This window comes from Myotis daubentonii, chromosome 3 (genome assembly GCF_963259705.1).
Source record: "Myotis daubentonii chromosome 3, mMyoDau2.1, whole genome shotgun sequence".
Classification (NCBI taxonomy): Eukaryota; Metazoa; Chordata; class Mammalia; order Chiroptera; family Vespertilionidae; genus Myotis; species Myotis daubentonii.
The window spans coordinates 115,219,894-115,237,067 of NC_081842.1; the positions used below are offsets into that span (position 1 = coordinate 115,219,894).

Sequence of the window (17,174 nt, forward strand, 5' to 3'; positions counted from 1 at the left end):
TTATGAAAATATATCAACCTGGGTTAATCTCATTTATATAATAATATGTTCTCTTCTACTTAACTAATTTTCAAATCACTAATAACATTTAAAAAAAAAAAAACCTCCTCTTCCAGAAAAGCTAGCCATTTCTTCTACTCACCCTGAATAACAACAGTAATACCAGTGACAGCAGCTAAGTATTTACTGTGTGCTTACCGTAGGCCAGGTAATTAGTAAACAACCCTCACACACCATTTCATGTATTTCTTCCAAACACCCAAAGCAGTGCTTTTATCCAAGTTCTAGAGATGAAAGCTGAGACACAGAAAGGTTAAGTTCCATGCCCCTGGTCACACAGAATAAAGTCAGGATTTAAGCCCAAGCTCTGAAGCTAAGGTTCGTAACTACCACCTGCAGAATGCTGTCCCCTACAAGCTAACAATGCACTGACCCTGACATCTCTCAGATGACAATAAAATAGCAGTGACACTAACTGCACAGCAAGTTATTTAATCAAAAGAGAGCCTTACCAAAGCAATAAGCTGAAAAGGAGAAATAGCTATTCACAAAAACTGTCCATCAGAAAATCTTACTGGTGAGAGACAAGTACCAATTGTATTGGAAATTTTAATTCCTAATTTATGAAAGTAAAAACTATGTGAGTATACAATTATATAAACCAGAAAAATTATATCCTTATCCTCAGATGCTGTAATTGCCACTTCTCACTTGAAATTATAATTTCTATTGATTATATAATTAACCCTTTGCGGTCGTTTGTCTACTCTCAGCCACCAAAGCTTTTTTACCGTTCCGGTCGTATGTCTGCTCTCAGCCACCACAGCAAGGAACCGTACAAATTTTAACTCGATTCATTCATGTATCAGTTCATAATTTCTCTGAAAGCTCTTAAGTGTCTAAGCGACCTTGTCACGAACCAAAACACTGCCCCTACAAATCGGAGATATCTAAACTCAATATAAACAAACGCAGTCGTTCCACACTCGCCATGCAAAACACCGTGGCGAGTCAGTCGCCTTTTGAGAGTGAGGAAATCGACAAGCTTCGGAGATAATCCGCAGAATTTCAAATAAAGCTTTACAAATTACGTTTAACTGTAATTAGGCATTCTCGCTTCTTAAGATATTTCAAAATAATACTCCAAAATGGCAAAAAGAAAGTTACCAAAAGAAGTGTACTGCGAATCTGAAAGTAACTCTGAAGAGTTTTATTTTGGCACCTTGAATACTGACTCTGACGTAGAAAGTGATAGCGTTTATAGTGATTCTACTAGTAGTGACGTAGTTCCAAAAAAGAATTAGTAAATCTTGTTTATCCTTCATAATCTTGCATGTTATGTATCACTGCTCTTTCAATGGAAATTAAATCCGACCAGTACGACACCCATGTCCAAATTTAATACGACCACAAAGGGTTAAAGGAGTAGCTATAGACAATGAACCCACAAAGCCAACTCAGATCTTCATTAGTAGGAATTTAACTGCTCTATGATTTCTGTGCATCAAGAAAGCTATCTGATAGCTGACAAAAAGCCTGTACCAGATGTTGGCAAACATTTCCTATAAAGAGCCAGAAAATATTAAATATCTTCTGCTTTGTGGGACACACAAAAACTGTCAAAAGTATTCAACTCTGCCACTGGAGAATGGCTGTGAGCCATGTTTATTTAAAAAAATGAGGTGATGGCTAGCTACAGTCTGCCAACCCATTGTGCACACCTTCAAGAAACACACCCTCCTCCCCAAATGCAATCTGGAATGCAGGAGACTAAAACATACATGTCTTACTACCTTCAGGACCAGTAAGCATTCCAAGGTAGGAGTCTTCCACGAAGATCAAACACCTGCCACCATCTCCAAAGGGATTCGTGTGGTACAGATACATAACATCTTTTTTTAAATCTAAATTATCTTTATTCAAAATATATCATATAGAGTACAAATTTTAAAAGTGAGGCTGATGGTCTGTAAAATATAGTTTCCTCATGCATAATTTATAGAAATCAAACTATAGTTGAAATATTTTAATTCAATAATAAAGTGTAATAGTTGCTATTATCTAACTCAAAATCCTGCAAAATTGGGACTATACCCCAGTTTCACAGAGAAAAAGCAGCACCAAAGTTGTTTTTCCATCCTATTGCACCCATCACTAGTTCTATACCATTTGTAGTGATTGTAATCTCCCTTCCAGCTTTTTCCTATTTCTCTTTCTATATAACCTATAATAATATAAGTGTAATATGCTAATTAGACTGGTCATCCTTTCAGACTAAGCTGGGGTTGCGAGGGAAGCCTGGATCCTGGGTGCCTACCGGCAGCTGGAGGGAAGCCGGTGCCAGCAGCCAGGGGAAGGCAGGCCTACTCTTGCACGAATTTCATGCATTGGGCCTCTAGTTTTTTTTTATGAGTCAAGACATAGCAGTCCCAATAAAATCCCTGGGTTCTCCCAACAATTATCATGTGGGTCTCCTTGTCCTAAAATACAGTATACCCCTACATATTTTTTAATGTACAAGAATATAAGGTCTCTTGAAAGTTTAGAGTTCACTGATGAGGTAGTCTACCACTTGCTGTCCCTCCTTGAAAACAATGGAAAAGGAGTCCTACATGAACTTTCTAAACCCTAACTCCATCTTTTTGTCTCTATGCCACTTCTCATGGTTTCTGGTATCTCATTGTCACAAATACTCTTTCTATAGGGTCTTCCAGTTTTGAAATCATACTCTTACCAGGATTTTCTTGTTTCTTGTTTATCTACAATAAAATATTATGGTATAACCCTAACCCTTTTACAAGTTGAAATAATTGTAAAACATGAAATTTCAAATGTTCCTAGTTGTCTACCAGTATCCAGCATTTATACATCAAAGGATGCAATTTGAAATAATTTTCCTTAATATACCAATATTCTAGGGAGTCAAAACAAATAATTTTGGAAAAATGCATGTTATTGAGTATTCTTATTCCTTACTCGTTGAAGAAGTTTATCTCTGTAGTGTTCTACTTGCTCCTGAAAGCTCTGGCCTGGTTTTTTAGGCCTTTTTCCAGATTCCAATTCATCCTGAAACTTCATAACTTTGAGCTGTGAAATAAGACAAAATTTTTTCATCACTATAGTTTCTCAAGTACTGCTTGATGAACATGGATACATGGAACAGGTTGACAGCTGTCAGAGGGGAGGGAGGGCAGGGGGTCTGGATGAAAGAAAGTGAAGTGATAAGTAACCCTCCCACCCCCAATCAACACTAATAAAAGAGAAAAATGGTAATTGGCGTACGACGACGATACCCTTTTCATTGGCTAATCAGGGCTATATGCAAATTAACTGCCAACTAAGATTGGCAGTTAACTGCCAACAAGATGGCGGTTAATTTGCATATGTAGGCACAATGCAGGGAGGCAAAAGGGAAAGCAGGAAGAAGCCCCCTGCCACTGACAGTGATCGGAAACCCAGGGGGGAGCTAACAGCTGGGGGGCAGGGCAAAGGCGGCCCTGGGGCTGCCTTTGCCCTGCCCCCCAGCCATGATCGGAGAATCAGGTGCCTTTTCCGCCCTGGCCAGTGATAGCAGGAAGTAGGGGTGGAGCCAGCTATGGGAGCTGGGCACGGTCGAAGCTGGCAGTCCCAGGAGCTAGGGGCCCCTTGCCTGGGCCTAAAGCAAAGCCCACGATCGTGGGGCCGCTGCAGCTGCAGGTCCCCACTGCCCGGGCCGGACGCCTAGGCCAGAGGCATCAGGCCTGGGCAAGGGGCCAATCCTGCGATTGGAGGGTGATGGGGGTCAACGCCTGAGGGCTCCCAGTATGTGAGAGGGGGCAGGCTGGGCTGAGGGACACTACCCCCACACACACCCAATGCACGAATTTCGTGCACCGGGCCCCTAGTATATATATATATATATATAACACACAGACACAGACAACAGTGTAGTGATGGCCAAGGGAAAAGGGAACTGTGGTGGAGATGGGCAAAGAGGGGAAAATGGGGATGGAAAGAGACTTTGCTTGGGGCAATGGGGCACACAATTCTGTGTGTAAATGATGTTTTATTGAGTTGTACACTTGAAATCTGTACTCCAATAAATTCAATTAAAAAATATTTTCTTTGAAACAAGCGTATTAAAAGGAAAAACATAAATACAGCAAAGTAGCATGTGTCAGACAAGCCCAACTATGCAGAGCTCTCCGCACAACCGTATAAGATGACTCAAAAACCTAAATGTGGTTCAGGCCCTTAAGAACTTATCTCAACACAATGATAATGAAGTTGGTATCTGGTTCACCAAAGAATTACATTTTAAAATTAGAATTTGGTTCACAATACAATTCCCCAAATGTTAAGTTGTTAAGAGGTAGGCACTACAAGAGCATGAGAAACAATCGAGGAGTGTCTAGCAAAGAAAGGAAAGGTCAGATTATCAGAGAGCACATATATACAAATACATCAAAATTAACAAAAAAGCTAAATTAGTTTTTTTCTCTTTAAGCCAATAAGGAAATAGAACATTTAAGAATGATCAAAATCTGTTTTGGCATTTTTAATTATCAAAATGTCACTTCAATTATCAAGAAAATATATTTTTAATGAACTTGGTCTTTGTTTCTACTCCAATATTCCATCGGGTCAGTTAGGCGGAGTTCAGCAAGGCTGTTAAAATGGGCACATGCAGCCTGAAAAGGGCAACTGTGAGTGTATTCACGGATATCCATCACCTTGCACCCCTAAAAACTCTAGAGAGTGTAACTGAACACATCCCAGGAAAAATCAATCAACCTAACTCTGAAATCTCACCTCTAAACTTACAATAACACCATATGATTCTGTGGTAAAGTAGACAAAATGCTTTCTCTGTTAACTTTTTGGCTTGGTGACATTTGAGAATGAGGTGGACAAGAACTAAAACCAGCCCCAACAGTGAGTAGGTGGAGAAACAGAAATAAGGTAATGAATTATCAGTAAAAGGAATAGCACTGACAGAGTATGCATTAAAAAATAAATACTGTTAAATGAATGGACAGAGTATTAACATTCACTCATGTATACTTTTCTGTTTGTTTTTTTAAGAGAGAAAAGGAAAGGGAGAAACATCAGTGTCAGAGTGAAACATTGATTGGCTGCCTCCTGCATGCCCCCTACCAGGGTGGAGCTTGCAACTAGAGTATGTGCCCAGGGCAGGAATCGAACTGGCAACCTTTTGGTGCACGTGATGACTCCTAAACAACTGAGCCGCAATGGCCAGGGCCACTCATGTACACTTTTGAGATTCTTGACTGACTGCTACACTATTTACTGGGCATGTTTCAAAACCTTGTGGCAAGGAATAGGAAGGAAGGTTCCCATTATAGAACTCTTCCCTGACATATTTGAATACCTTTGATAATAAATAGATGCTTTAAAACAGGGGAGGAATAGAGGGAGGGAAGATTCTGCTGGAGACAGTTTGGACTCTCCCATAAGTTTTTCTCCTTATTGTGAGGCCCCACTTAATGTCTACTGTCTCTCCATCACTAAAGGATGCAGACACTTAAAGTTAGCATACTGTAATAAACGTACACATAACTTGAACATGCCAAAAAGGATCTCACTTTTCTGAGTTATATTCTATGTACACTCAAAATGTAATGGCTTTCATAATGTCAGATGTAATCTATTCACTAGAATATCTTGAGACGATCTCCTATGTGCCAGGCACTGGAGAGACATGGTTCTTTGCCCTCAATGGAAATCACAGTCTAGGAGGGAATACAGAAATTAAGCAAGCAATCAAGAAAAAAACCCATAAAACATAATCACTAATCATAACAGATAAATAGGGGGATGTAAGAAAATCCAGATAAGAAGAAGGATACAAGGAGAACCAAGATGGCGGCATAGGTTAACGCCGGAGTTTGCTGCTTTGAACAACTACTTCAAAAGTGAAACCAAAAAACGGAAGGGACATCACCCAGAACCACAGGAACGCTGGCTGAGTGGAAGTCCTACAACTAGGAGGAAAGAGAAATGCACACGGACACTCAGAGGAGGCGCAGTGCTGAAGTCAAATTCTGAGGTGCGGAGTGCGCCGAGCGGGCTGGCGGCAGAGGGCGCGGTTGGCGTTTTCAATCGGGAGGGAGTCGCAGGACTGTCTGGCTTTGGTCAGAGCGAGTGCAGCTTTCTCTCCGAGCTTTGCAGCGGGTGCTGGAACTCAGAGAGGCAGAGCCCCTGGGGACAGGACTGAGAGCCGCCATAACTGCTCTCTCTGGCCCACCCTGTTGATCCTGTGCAACCTGCCCCGCCCAAGCCCTGCACAGAGGCATTTGCCAGATAGCCTCAGGCAAAGGCTAGATTAGCACCTCCCTAGAGGACAGAAGTTCTCTCACTGCTGACACAGCTGATTCTCATAGCCACTTGGCCTGGAGGTCAAACCCTCCCTGGAATTAGCTACAACAATCAAGATTTAACTATAAGACTGGGAACAAAGACCACTAGGGGGTGCACCAAGGAAGCATAACAAAATGCGGAGACAAAGAAACAGGACAAAATTGTCAATGGAAGATATAGAGTTCAGAACCACACTTTTAAGGTCTCTCAAGAACTGTTTAGAAGCTGCCGATAAACTTAATGAGATCTACACGAAAACTAATAAGACCCTCGATCTTATATTGGGGAACCAACTAGAAATTAAGCATACACGGACTGAAATAACGAATATTATACAGACGCCCGACAGCAGACCAGAGGAGCGCAAGAATCAAGTCAATGATTTGAAATGCGAGGAAGCAAAAAACATCCAACCGGAAAAGCAAAATGAAAAAAGAATCCAAAAATGCGAGGATAGCGTAAGGAGCCTCTGGGACAGCTTCAAGCGTACCAACATCAGAATTATAGGGGTGCCAGAAGATGAGAGAGACCAAGATATTGAAAACCTATTTGAAGAAATAATGACAGAAAACTTGCCCCACCTGGTGAAAGAAATGGACTTACAGGTCCAAGAAGCGCGGAGAACCCCAAACAAAAGGAATCCAAAGAGGACCACACCAAGACACATCATCATTAAAATGCCAAGAGCAAAGGATAAAGAGAGAATCTTAAAAACAGCAAGAGAAAGAAACTCAGTTACCTACAAGGGAATACCCATACGACTGTCAGCTGATTTCTCAACAGAAACTTTGCAGGCCAGAAGGGAGTGGCAAGAAATATTCAAAGTGATGAATACCAAGAACCTACAACCAAGATTACTTTATCCAGCAAAGCTATCATTCAGAATTGAAGGTCAGATAAAGAGCTTCACAGATAAGGAAAAGCTAAAGGAGTTCATCACCGCCAAACCAGGATTATATGAAATGCTGAAAGGTATCCTTTAAGAAGAGGAAGAGGAAGAAAAAGGTAAAGATACAAATTATGAACAACAAATATGCATCTATCAACAAGTGAATCTAAGAATCAAGTGAATAAATAATCTGATGAACAGAATGAACTGTTGATTATAATAGAATCAGGGACATAGAAAGGGAATGGACTGACTATTCTTGGGGGGGAAAGGGGTGTGGGAGATGTGGGAAGAGACTGGACAAAAATCGTGCACCTATGGATGAGGACAGTGGGTGGGGAGTGAGGGCGGAGGGTGGGGCAGGAACTGGGAGGAGGGGAGTTATGGGGGGGGGAAAAAAAGAGGAACAAATGTAATAATCTGAACAATAAAGATTTAATTTAAAAAAAATTTAAAAAAAAAGAAAAAAAAAAAAAGAAAAAGGATACAGGGGGAGAAGGGATGCTTGAACAAAGGACTGAAGGAAGTCAGCTAAGGCAGAGAGGGAACAGGATGTACCAAGGTGTGATGCCAAGAGGAAGCCTAGTTCAATAGAAAAATTGAGAGGTCAGTGCAGTTTTAAATTTCAATGCAATACCAACCTCAATTTCACGAAGTTTGGCTCGTTTTTCCTCACTCATTTCAGAGTACTTAGAGAACTTGGACTCGGTCATCTCTTCTTTGATTGGATTAGAATATAAATGATGTTCTTCAGATTTGGAACTTTGAGTATCTTCTTCATCTTCACTTTCTTCTTCTTGACTTTGGAAATAAGCAGAATACATTGTATGTCAAGGCAGCAAACAAAAGTTACATTTAACAGTCTGGCTTAAACTGCTTTACAGTTTAAATAACGCTAACAAAATATAAGAGGAAAATTCATCACAAAAACATTTTTTACAAAATATTTGATCAAATAATATAGATAATTTTATAAAACTGTTTCCTGCACAGAAAAAGTTGGGGCTTAAACATAACCATATTTTCAAAAATTCTGCTTATGTTAATGTTATGTGTGCCTTTCATTCTGTACCAAACTTTCCCTGCAGCAGTTAAATGAAATCACAGTTCACAGTGACTTCCACCAGCTTAATGTTTAAAAAGCCAAGTGTTTACCCTTCCTTCAGCAGAACCTATAAACGAGAAGAAAACGTCAGTTTGAGGCACACAGATTTGCTATGAAACAATCAATGCAGCATGTAGAGAAATTATTTGATTAGCATATAACTCTTGGAATAAAGAAAGCATGCGTAAATTTTAAATATTGGCACACTAATGATACTGAAAGTTGTGCTGGTTCTATGTCAGATAAGAAGAAAATGTAAAATTAAGTGACTAGCATGGGTAGGGATACGAAGAAGAAATTTTTCCTGTCCATCCTGCTGGCTGCCATCTAGGGAAACAGACAGGCAGGCAGGCAACCATGTGTATCATTACTACCACAGGATTAACAAAATGTTCTTCGAGCACACAAAAAAATGAAGGGGCTTAAGAAAAAGTTGTGGTCTGCATCTGGGCTTTGTGTGTGTATATGTTAAATCTGGGCAAAGCAAGTAATTTGTGTACATACAAACTCAGAATGTTTATGTATATAAACAAAATTCCTTATAAACAATATTGTAAAACATTACTGGTTTAGCAAATATGCCATTTCTCTTTGATGTTTGAAGTCCCAGCTGAGAAGCCCTTATATGTTGGTATCTGGGTACTAAATAAATTCTACCATAAGTAGGAGTCCTTTTAGTATATAGAAGACTATTGATAATAATGTAAAAACAGTTATAAACAAATTCTTTACAAATAAGAATTTCATTATTTTAGAGCCTGACAAGATTTGCACAGTGAATGAGAAAAACATAAGCAAAGCAGATAAAATTAAAGTACTGGCAATTTAGAATAAAAAAAGACATGATATTAAAAGAAAACTAGTTTTGTTTTTTTTTTAAAGAAAACTAGCTTTTTAACTTCTCATCCAAAGGTCCCTTCCAGAATATTACTACTATGCTTTATAAACTTAAGACTCTCAGAACCCACAAATCATTAGTACTATATATAGGTACAACTTAACACAATACTTAGGTAAGGAGAAAAAAAATCAAGGCCAACTATTAAACAAACACTATATTTTTGGAAATAAACTTTTCACTTAATATTTCTCACTAATCTGTCAAAAACTTCATAAATGTTTTACTAAATTTTTAAACACAAGAATTTCTTGTTTTATGGTACATAAAACTTTTACAAGTGTTTCAGATGCTTTAAACAGCTCAACTGTGTGTGTGTGTGTGTGTGTGTGTGTGCACGCGCGCGCATATTAATGCAGGTGTTTACTGAAGGATTATTCTGGAAAGGGTCTATCAAAATAAGGACCTGACACTGTTAATTAAATTGTGATACCTGCATAATGGAAATTACTTAAATTCCAGCCTATTATTTATTTGTTTCAATTTCTTTTCAAGATTTCAAATATTCCTTGTGCACTTATCTCAATGACTGCTTGTAAATATAGATGACTAAAAAGCAGCTAAATAAGTAGATTGGCATGAAATAATACCCATAACACTAGTGTGACAAGCATTGGTCACAGAATAGTATGTATAGTACTATATAATTAACTAGAGACCTGGTGAACGAACTTTGTGCGGAGGGGGGAGAGGGGGGCAGGGTGTGTGTGTGTGTGTGTGTGTGTGGATTCCCTCAGCCCAGCCTGCACCTTCTCCAATCGGGGACCCCTCAGAGGATGTCCGACCGCTGGGGTCCTGTGGGATCAGGCCTAAACTGGCGGTCGGACATCCCTCTCACAATCTGGAACCACTGGCTCCTAACCACTCACCTGCCTGCCTGCCTGATCGCCCCTAAATGCCTCCGCCTGCTGGCCTGATCGAGCCCCCAACTGCTCTCCCCTGCTTGCCTGAGCTCACCCCCAACTGCCTCTGCCTGCCTGATCACATCTAACTGCCCTCCCATGAGGGCCTGATCTCGCCCCCAACTGCCCTCCCCTACCAGCCTGATTTTGCCCCTAACTGCTCTCCCCTGCCTGCCTGATCGCCCCTAACTGCCCTTCCCTGCCGGTCTGATCTCACCCCCAATTGCCCTCCCCTGCCGGCCTGATCGCCCCTAACTGCCTCTGCCTGCCTGATCATCCCTAACTGCCCTCCCCTGCCAGCCGGATCTCGCCCCCAACTGCCCTCCTCTGCCGGCCAATTTGGTTCTGATTGGTCAGTTTCTATGCCAGTCAGTGTCAAAAGCTCCGTCTCCTAGGCAGTCATTGGCTCCTCACAGTTGACCCAGATTTGGTTCTGATTGGTCAGTTTCTATGCCAGTCTGCATCTCTGGGCCTATCAACAGGGCCTGATCAGAAAGGCGGGGCTGATCAGCAGCCCGGGTGGAGGCCTGGAGAGAAAGGGAGGTGCAGCTGTTGGCCAGGCTGGGAGAGAAAGAGAGGCAAGTTCTGATCAACGGCTGCCACAGAGGCTACAAATCAGACCCTGCCTCTCTCTCTGCAGGCCTCTCTCTGGGCCTGATCTGAAGCCCCCTTGGCATTTTCGGTCTGGTTGAGCCTTCGGTCATAATCGGTTGTTATGACCCTGGCTCTTTATTATATACATGTTTAAAAATGATACTCACGTTTTTACATATACAGAGAAAGGATCTAGATGGCTGGACACTAAACATTAACCATATTATTAAGCCTATTATTAAATGAGACACACTACACTTCAATAATTTAAGATATATATATTTTAGAATTGTCATTTTAATTTTTCAAGGCTCAAGCAGTGTGTTTTAACTGGTTATGACTTTAGCTCTTAAATTATCAATTCTAGGTTCAGATCTTATCACAACGTCATCCTGCTCTTTAAAGAAATAGAAGCTCAAGACTCTAAACCCATACAGAATTCATTACAAATGAAGTTATATTACTATTTGGAACTTTTATCCAAAGCATTCGTGATACTATTTATTTTTTAAATCACATTTCTGCCACGAATGCAATTACTAGTTTCAAAAAGCAGCTCCTTAGTAAAGAGGCGTTTTGGATTCAGCCACTAGAGAGCAGTAGTGAGACATAGGAAAATTTTAAGGCTCAAAGTTGTATGGGAAAAACTTCCTTTGTACTTTCATAAAATTATTTTTCTTGTCATGATTTATTTAGAGCTCCTAGAAAAATCAAAAATATAAATATTTTCAGTAACCCATGCCTTACTGTATGAACATGATTACTCTATTCTCAATACTACAATGCATTTCCATTCCAAACATTAACACAAATATCAAATGTATGCAAAAAAATTAACACCTATATAAATAAAACCCATTAAACAATATCTGAGCTCTGCAATGGCTTTTCTATCCTTTCTTTACCCTAAATTAAATAATCATTCTATGGGTACACAGACTCATTCTACAGCAGTGATTCCACAACGTTGAAAGATGTTATTAATGGGATTATAGATTTTAAAAGTTAGAAAAACTACTGTTCCCAATTCCTATACTCCTAAACAGTCTCAGATAGGTATTTCCACAAACCACATCTACATTTTTAAATACTCTGTGATAACAATTGCTGACTTGTTCTGATCACACTGATATTTATGGAAAAGCATTACTGTTGCCATGTTTTCCTCATCATATCAAATTGTTTCTACAAATGGCTCTAGCTGGTTTGGCTCAGTGGATAGAGCATCAATCAGCCTGTGGTCTGAAGGGGTCTGGGTTTGATTCTGGTCAAGGGCACATGCGCGGGTTGCAGGCTCGATCCCCAGTAGGGGGCGTGCAGGAGGCAGCCAATAAATGATTCTCATCATTGATGTTTCCCTCCCTCTCCCTTCCTCTCTGAAATCAATAAAAATTAAAAAAAATTGTTTCCACAAATGCAAATCAATCACGTTTCCTTAACAATCAAAATGCTACTAATACCCATTTATTGAATCCATTCAAATGCTCAAATTGTGCTGGGACACAAAGGTCCCTTTGTTCACTCTTCCATTTGAGACCAATAAAAAACCAAAGGTTAAAAAATTGGAAATTTCTTCTTTGTGTTCTTGAGGCCCTATCTTTTCTATTTAAAAAGTTAACTTCCGGTGCAATTATTTTAAAAAAGGTGTCAAGTGCTATGGAAAAGCTACTAATATTAACTTGCAGAATTGGGAGCAGGGATTCCTATAGTTACATTTGATGTCAAATGCAAAAACAATTTTGGAGTGATGAACAATAAGCAAAACTCAAAATTACAATTTCTTCATGCATAAAGGAGTATTTTTTTCCTTTTAATCTCAGTTCTTCTGAGGTTTTTACATTTAAATAACATAATAGAGTATGTATTTTTCCAGCAATGTACAATCCAAAAGAAACATAACCTTCCTATTCACATTTTAATAATAATTTTCTGTGAAGCCAAAACAAAGACTTAAATAAATGCGGGTGACCATTTAGTAACTACAAAATGAGAATGTAATACCTAGGACAGAAAAATAAACTCAAAAGCAAAGTGAAACCAGATGCAGCAAGACCAGAAATCTAAGGCTCCTCATTCACTGGAAAAACAATGGATAACTAAAATTGACCCCCATAACAAGGTTTTTAACAGTGAAGTTTCCGTCTTTACTATCATTTCAAGTATTTTTTAATGAAAAAAGGGAGCACATATGCAATAAGAAACAGAGTATATTAAAAACTTAAATCGTTAGACTCTTACTTTTGATTTTCTTCTTCTTCTGATTCTTCATGCTGGTCAAATAACTCCCATTTAGAAGTTGTTACAGCTGGATGGAAGGGAAAAAAAGATCTAATTCCATAAGATAAGTTAGCATTTTTGCAGAAGCTTAGTAGAAGCCCAGTTGCAGAACTGAAATTTTATATTACTGGTTATCTACATGTATTTATTCAGTCTTTGTCCATTTCTACGCTAAAATCTATTTCTTTCTTCCTCACACATACACTATACTTTTATTCAAATTCATGAAGTAACAAATAATGTTATCCTTATTTCTGTGTTAGATGATAAGATTTATTCATTAGAACCTACAAGTATTAACAATTACAGATTATAAGCAGTAGGATACATATGGAAGGCAGATCTAACTAAGTCAAGCATTATGGGAGGGTCAAACCTTGGTTTCTCTGAAACTGACTTCTAAGTAGATTTCCACACAGGTACAGCCTCCCATCTACATTTTCCACTGAAATGCTTTAACCCAGTGGTCAGCAAACTGTGGCCCCTTGAGTGTGGCTCTTTCCATAAAATACCACGTGTGGACGTGCACGTACAGTGCGATGGAAACTTCGTGGCCACACTCAAGGGGCCAAAGAGCCGCATGTGGCTCGCGAGCCGCAGTTTGCCGACCACTGCCTTAACCTGAAAGGGTTTTAGTGATTTCTTTAATTACTCTCAAGGCATAAAAATGGAAAGATCTAAAGGAATTATAACAGGCCCACAATGAAAACTTAGCCACTAGACATAAATCTGATAACACTGGGTCTTAAGGTTGAAATATTGTAAAACATAAAAACATACTCACATACACCAATGATTGATTTTAAGAACTGAATTTTCTAAAATTCAGTATTTGTTTTTTTACTCACCCTGTGCTTCCAATTCAGATTCATCTACAGCTTCCCATTTTGATGGAGCAACTTTAAATATAGGCTCATTCTTCTTTGAGTCTTCAGTGGCATCCACTACTGAGGAAACATAAGCCATTAACCCTGACTTCTAGGGGATGACCTAAATTAAAGAATTTACGGGTATTCACTGTATCAGCTATTTTCAACCGGTGTGCCGGAAGAATTTTTAAGACGCGCAATACCTGACCTCTTTTCTCTTAGATTGTCAAATTAAAAAACAACAACAGATAACACAACAATAGCTGTCCAATGTGAATGAATCAAAATTATACCTTTTTTGTCAGATTGGCATAAAATGGTATTTTTTGGTGTGTTGCATGCAGAATTTTAGTAATTATAGTTTATGTATGTGACATGAGATGAAAAGGTTGAAAAATCACTGCAATGTAATAAAAATAAGGCCACACATGGACTAATAATTCTAGTGTCAAAAACAAGGATTATGTCCCGGCTAGTTTTGCTCAGTGGATAGAGCATCAGCCCACGGACTGAAGGGTCTCAGGGTCCCAGGTTTGATTCTGACGATGGTCACACATACAGTGGTTGCAGGCTTGATCCCAGCCCTGTGTGGGGTGCGTGTGGGAGGCAACCAATCAATGTGTCTCTCTCACATCAATGTTTCTCTCTTTCTGTCTCTCCCCCTCCCTTCCACGCTCTCTAAAATATCAATGGAAAAATATCCTCAGGTGAGGATTAACAACAAAAAAATTAAAAAATAAATAAAAACAAGGATTATGACTACACAATTCTCTGCATCTGAGAAAAAATTTTTAAATAGCATATAAATCAACTCAGAACATGTAGGTTATTTTTATTTCAAGCAAATGGAGAAGGAAATAAAAGAATCTTTAATACCTTTACTTAAATTACCATTTAAACCAAAGATTTCGTATATCATGCAATATCTTAACATAATTCAAATGTAATGGAGATTGCACAGAATTCTTATTTCCAAAACTGATTTTTGGCAGATAAGAAAACAGCCTATTTGTTAGGAAGACTAATAATAAAAACAGAACTGATAACACCAGGCACCTGGGATTATGAATACAATGGAGCACAAGATTTTACCTTTAGTTTCCTGACAATTAAGACAAAAAAGAGCCCGACTGGCTCAGTGGTTGAGCGTCAACCTGTAAACTAGGTCACTGTTCAATTCTCAGTCAGGGCACATGCCCGGATTACAGGCTCGATCCCCAGAGGGGATTGTGCAGGAGGCAGCCAACCAACGATTCTCTCTCATCATTGATGTTTCTATCTCTCTTCCTCTCCCTTCCTCTCTGAAATCAATAAAAATATAATTAAAAAAATATAAGACAAAAAAAGAAGCTTGTTAATATAATAGGCTAACTGTCCCAACAAAAAAATGTGACCAGAATGAAAATCTGTTCTTCACACAGTCAATTGTATCACTTGTATTTGAATTTGGAAAAGGCAGAAATAAAAAATAAAAAAGTCAATGGCTGACATCTTATTCCCTTTTTCCATATCAGCTTGTGTGGACATTCAGAGTTTTGGAATCCAACTTGGATATTAACAGATTTAGATTTAATCAGTCTGAAGTCTGCACTTACAAGGCACTCCATCAAGATCATCATCAAAACTCTTTATAGGGACTCCATCAAGATCATCAATGGGTGTAGCATCAATAGGAATTCCATCCACATCTTCCAAAGGTGCACCATCAAGCTCTTCTTCAATAGGGGCACCATCAAGGTCATCTGGTACATCCTATGGAAACACATATGACAGTAACATTTTTTTTAACTTACTGAAGTCATATTGCTAAAGATGAATTTGCAGTATAGAATAAACCAACTAACTGGATACCCACATTCCCAGGTCCAAAGTGAGGACAAGAATATACAGGGTGGAACAAAAGTAGGTTTACAGTTGTTTGTATGGAAAATAATATAATCCTACATAGTAAAAACCTAATATGCAAGTCGACCGAATGGAGGAACGACTGGTAGCTATGACGTGCACTGACCACCAGGGGGCAGACACTCAATGCAGAAGCTGCCTCCAGCCCACAAGTCAGCCAAGGCAGGTGCCAGTAAGGGGGAGCCCCGATCACCCCGCCCGTCACCCCGCAGAAGGAGGCGGCAGGTGCCGGGGGGCGGGGACGGCAAGCAGGTGGCGCCAGGCCAGCTAAGGCGGGTGCTAGCGGGGGCCCTCAAATTGTCCTGCCAGTCACCCCACAGACTGGCCCTGATTGCCGGCCAGGCCTAGAGACCCTACCCATGCAGGAATTTCATGCACCAGGCTTTTAGTACTTAATAAGTAGTAATACAAGAATAAACTGTGTTTTGAGTACTCATAACTATAAACCTACTTTGCCCCATCTTGTATTTTATACCCTGGCTAGTGTGCTCAGTGGTAGTGTTGGCCTTAGCACCCAAGGGTCTCGGGTTTTGATTCCGAGTCAGAAGCACATAGCTGAGCTGCAGGTTCAATCCCCACCCCAGTTGGGGCTCATGAGGGAGGCAACCAATCGATGTTTCTCTCCCTCCCTTCCTTCCACTCCCTAAAAATCAATGGAAAGAATAGGCTTTATCATCCAGTCTGACAAAGAAACAGTAGTCATTCATTCATACATTATTTATCAAATATTAACAAGTGTTTACTGATGCCAGGTACCATGTGAGGCACTGAGTATATAATGATGAGTGAAAAACAAGCTTGGTCCCTTGGTCTCTTCTGTCATAGAGCTTAGAATTTGGGGGGAGGGGAGAGCCAGGCAACCAGATAATCACAACAATCTTACCCTATATAATAAAACACTAATATGCAAATCGACAGAACAGCAGAATGACCGGTTGCTATGACGTGCACTGACCACCAGAGGGCAGACGCTCAACGTAGGAGCTGCCCCCTGGTGGTCAGTGCGCTCCTACAGGGGGAGTGCTGCTCAGCCAGAAGCTAGGTTTACCGCTGGCAAGCGCAGTGGCGGTGGCAGGAGCCTCTCCCGCCTCCGCGGAAGTGGTAAGGAAGTCTAAGGGAGGTTCGACTGCTGGCTAAGGCCCGTTCCCCGGGGAGTGGGCCTTAGCCGGCAGTCGAACATCCCCCAAGGGTTCCCGGACTTCGAGAGGACGCAGGCCGGGCTGAGGGACTCCCACTGAGTGTATGAATTTCATGCACCGGGCCTCTAGTATACATATAACTGCAACTAAGATGAATGCTAAAACGAGGTATATCATACTATTAGAGTACATAATAAGCAGGTTTCACCTAAAGAGGTCAGAGAAGATTCTGACAT

The 17,174-nt window shown here is 40.1% G+C and overlaps 1 protein-coding gene across 11 annotated transcripts in view; it reads right to left on the reverse strand.

Annotated features, from left to right (window-relative positions):
* The window catches only part of U2SURP (U2 snRNP associated SURP domain containing), an 88,386-nt gene that overhangs the window by 14,911 nt on the left and 56,301 nt on the right, over nt 1-17,174 (reverse strand). For 8 of the 11 annotated variants that reach the window (XM_059688231.1, XM_059688232.1, XM_059688229.1 and 5 more), the window contains 5 exons: nt 15,490-15,646; nt 13,874-13,972; nt 12,987-13,053; nt 7,891-8,050; nt 2,977-3,087 (listed from right to left, as the gene is read on the reverse strand). In XM_059688231.1, coding sequence (XP_059544214.1) covers nt 2,977-3,087; nt 7,891-8,050; nt 12,987-13,053; nt 13,874-13,972; nt 15,490-15,646 — 594 coding nt within the window. The remainder of the gene's footprint in view (nt 1-2,976; nt 3,088-7,890; nt 8,051-12,986; nt 13,054-13,873; nt 13,973-15,489; nt 15,647-17,174) is intronic. The other 3 variants (XM_059688230.1, XM_059688228.1, XM_059688236.1) reach the window with 1 other exon arrangement.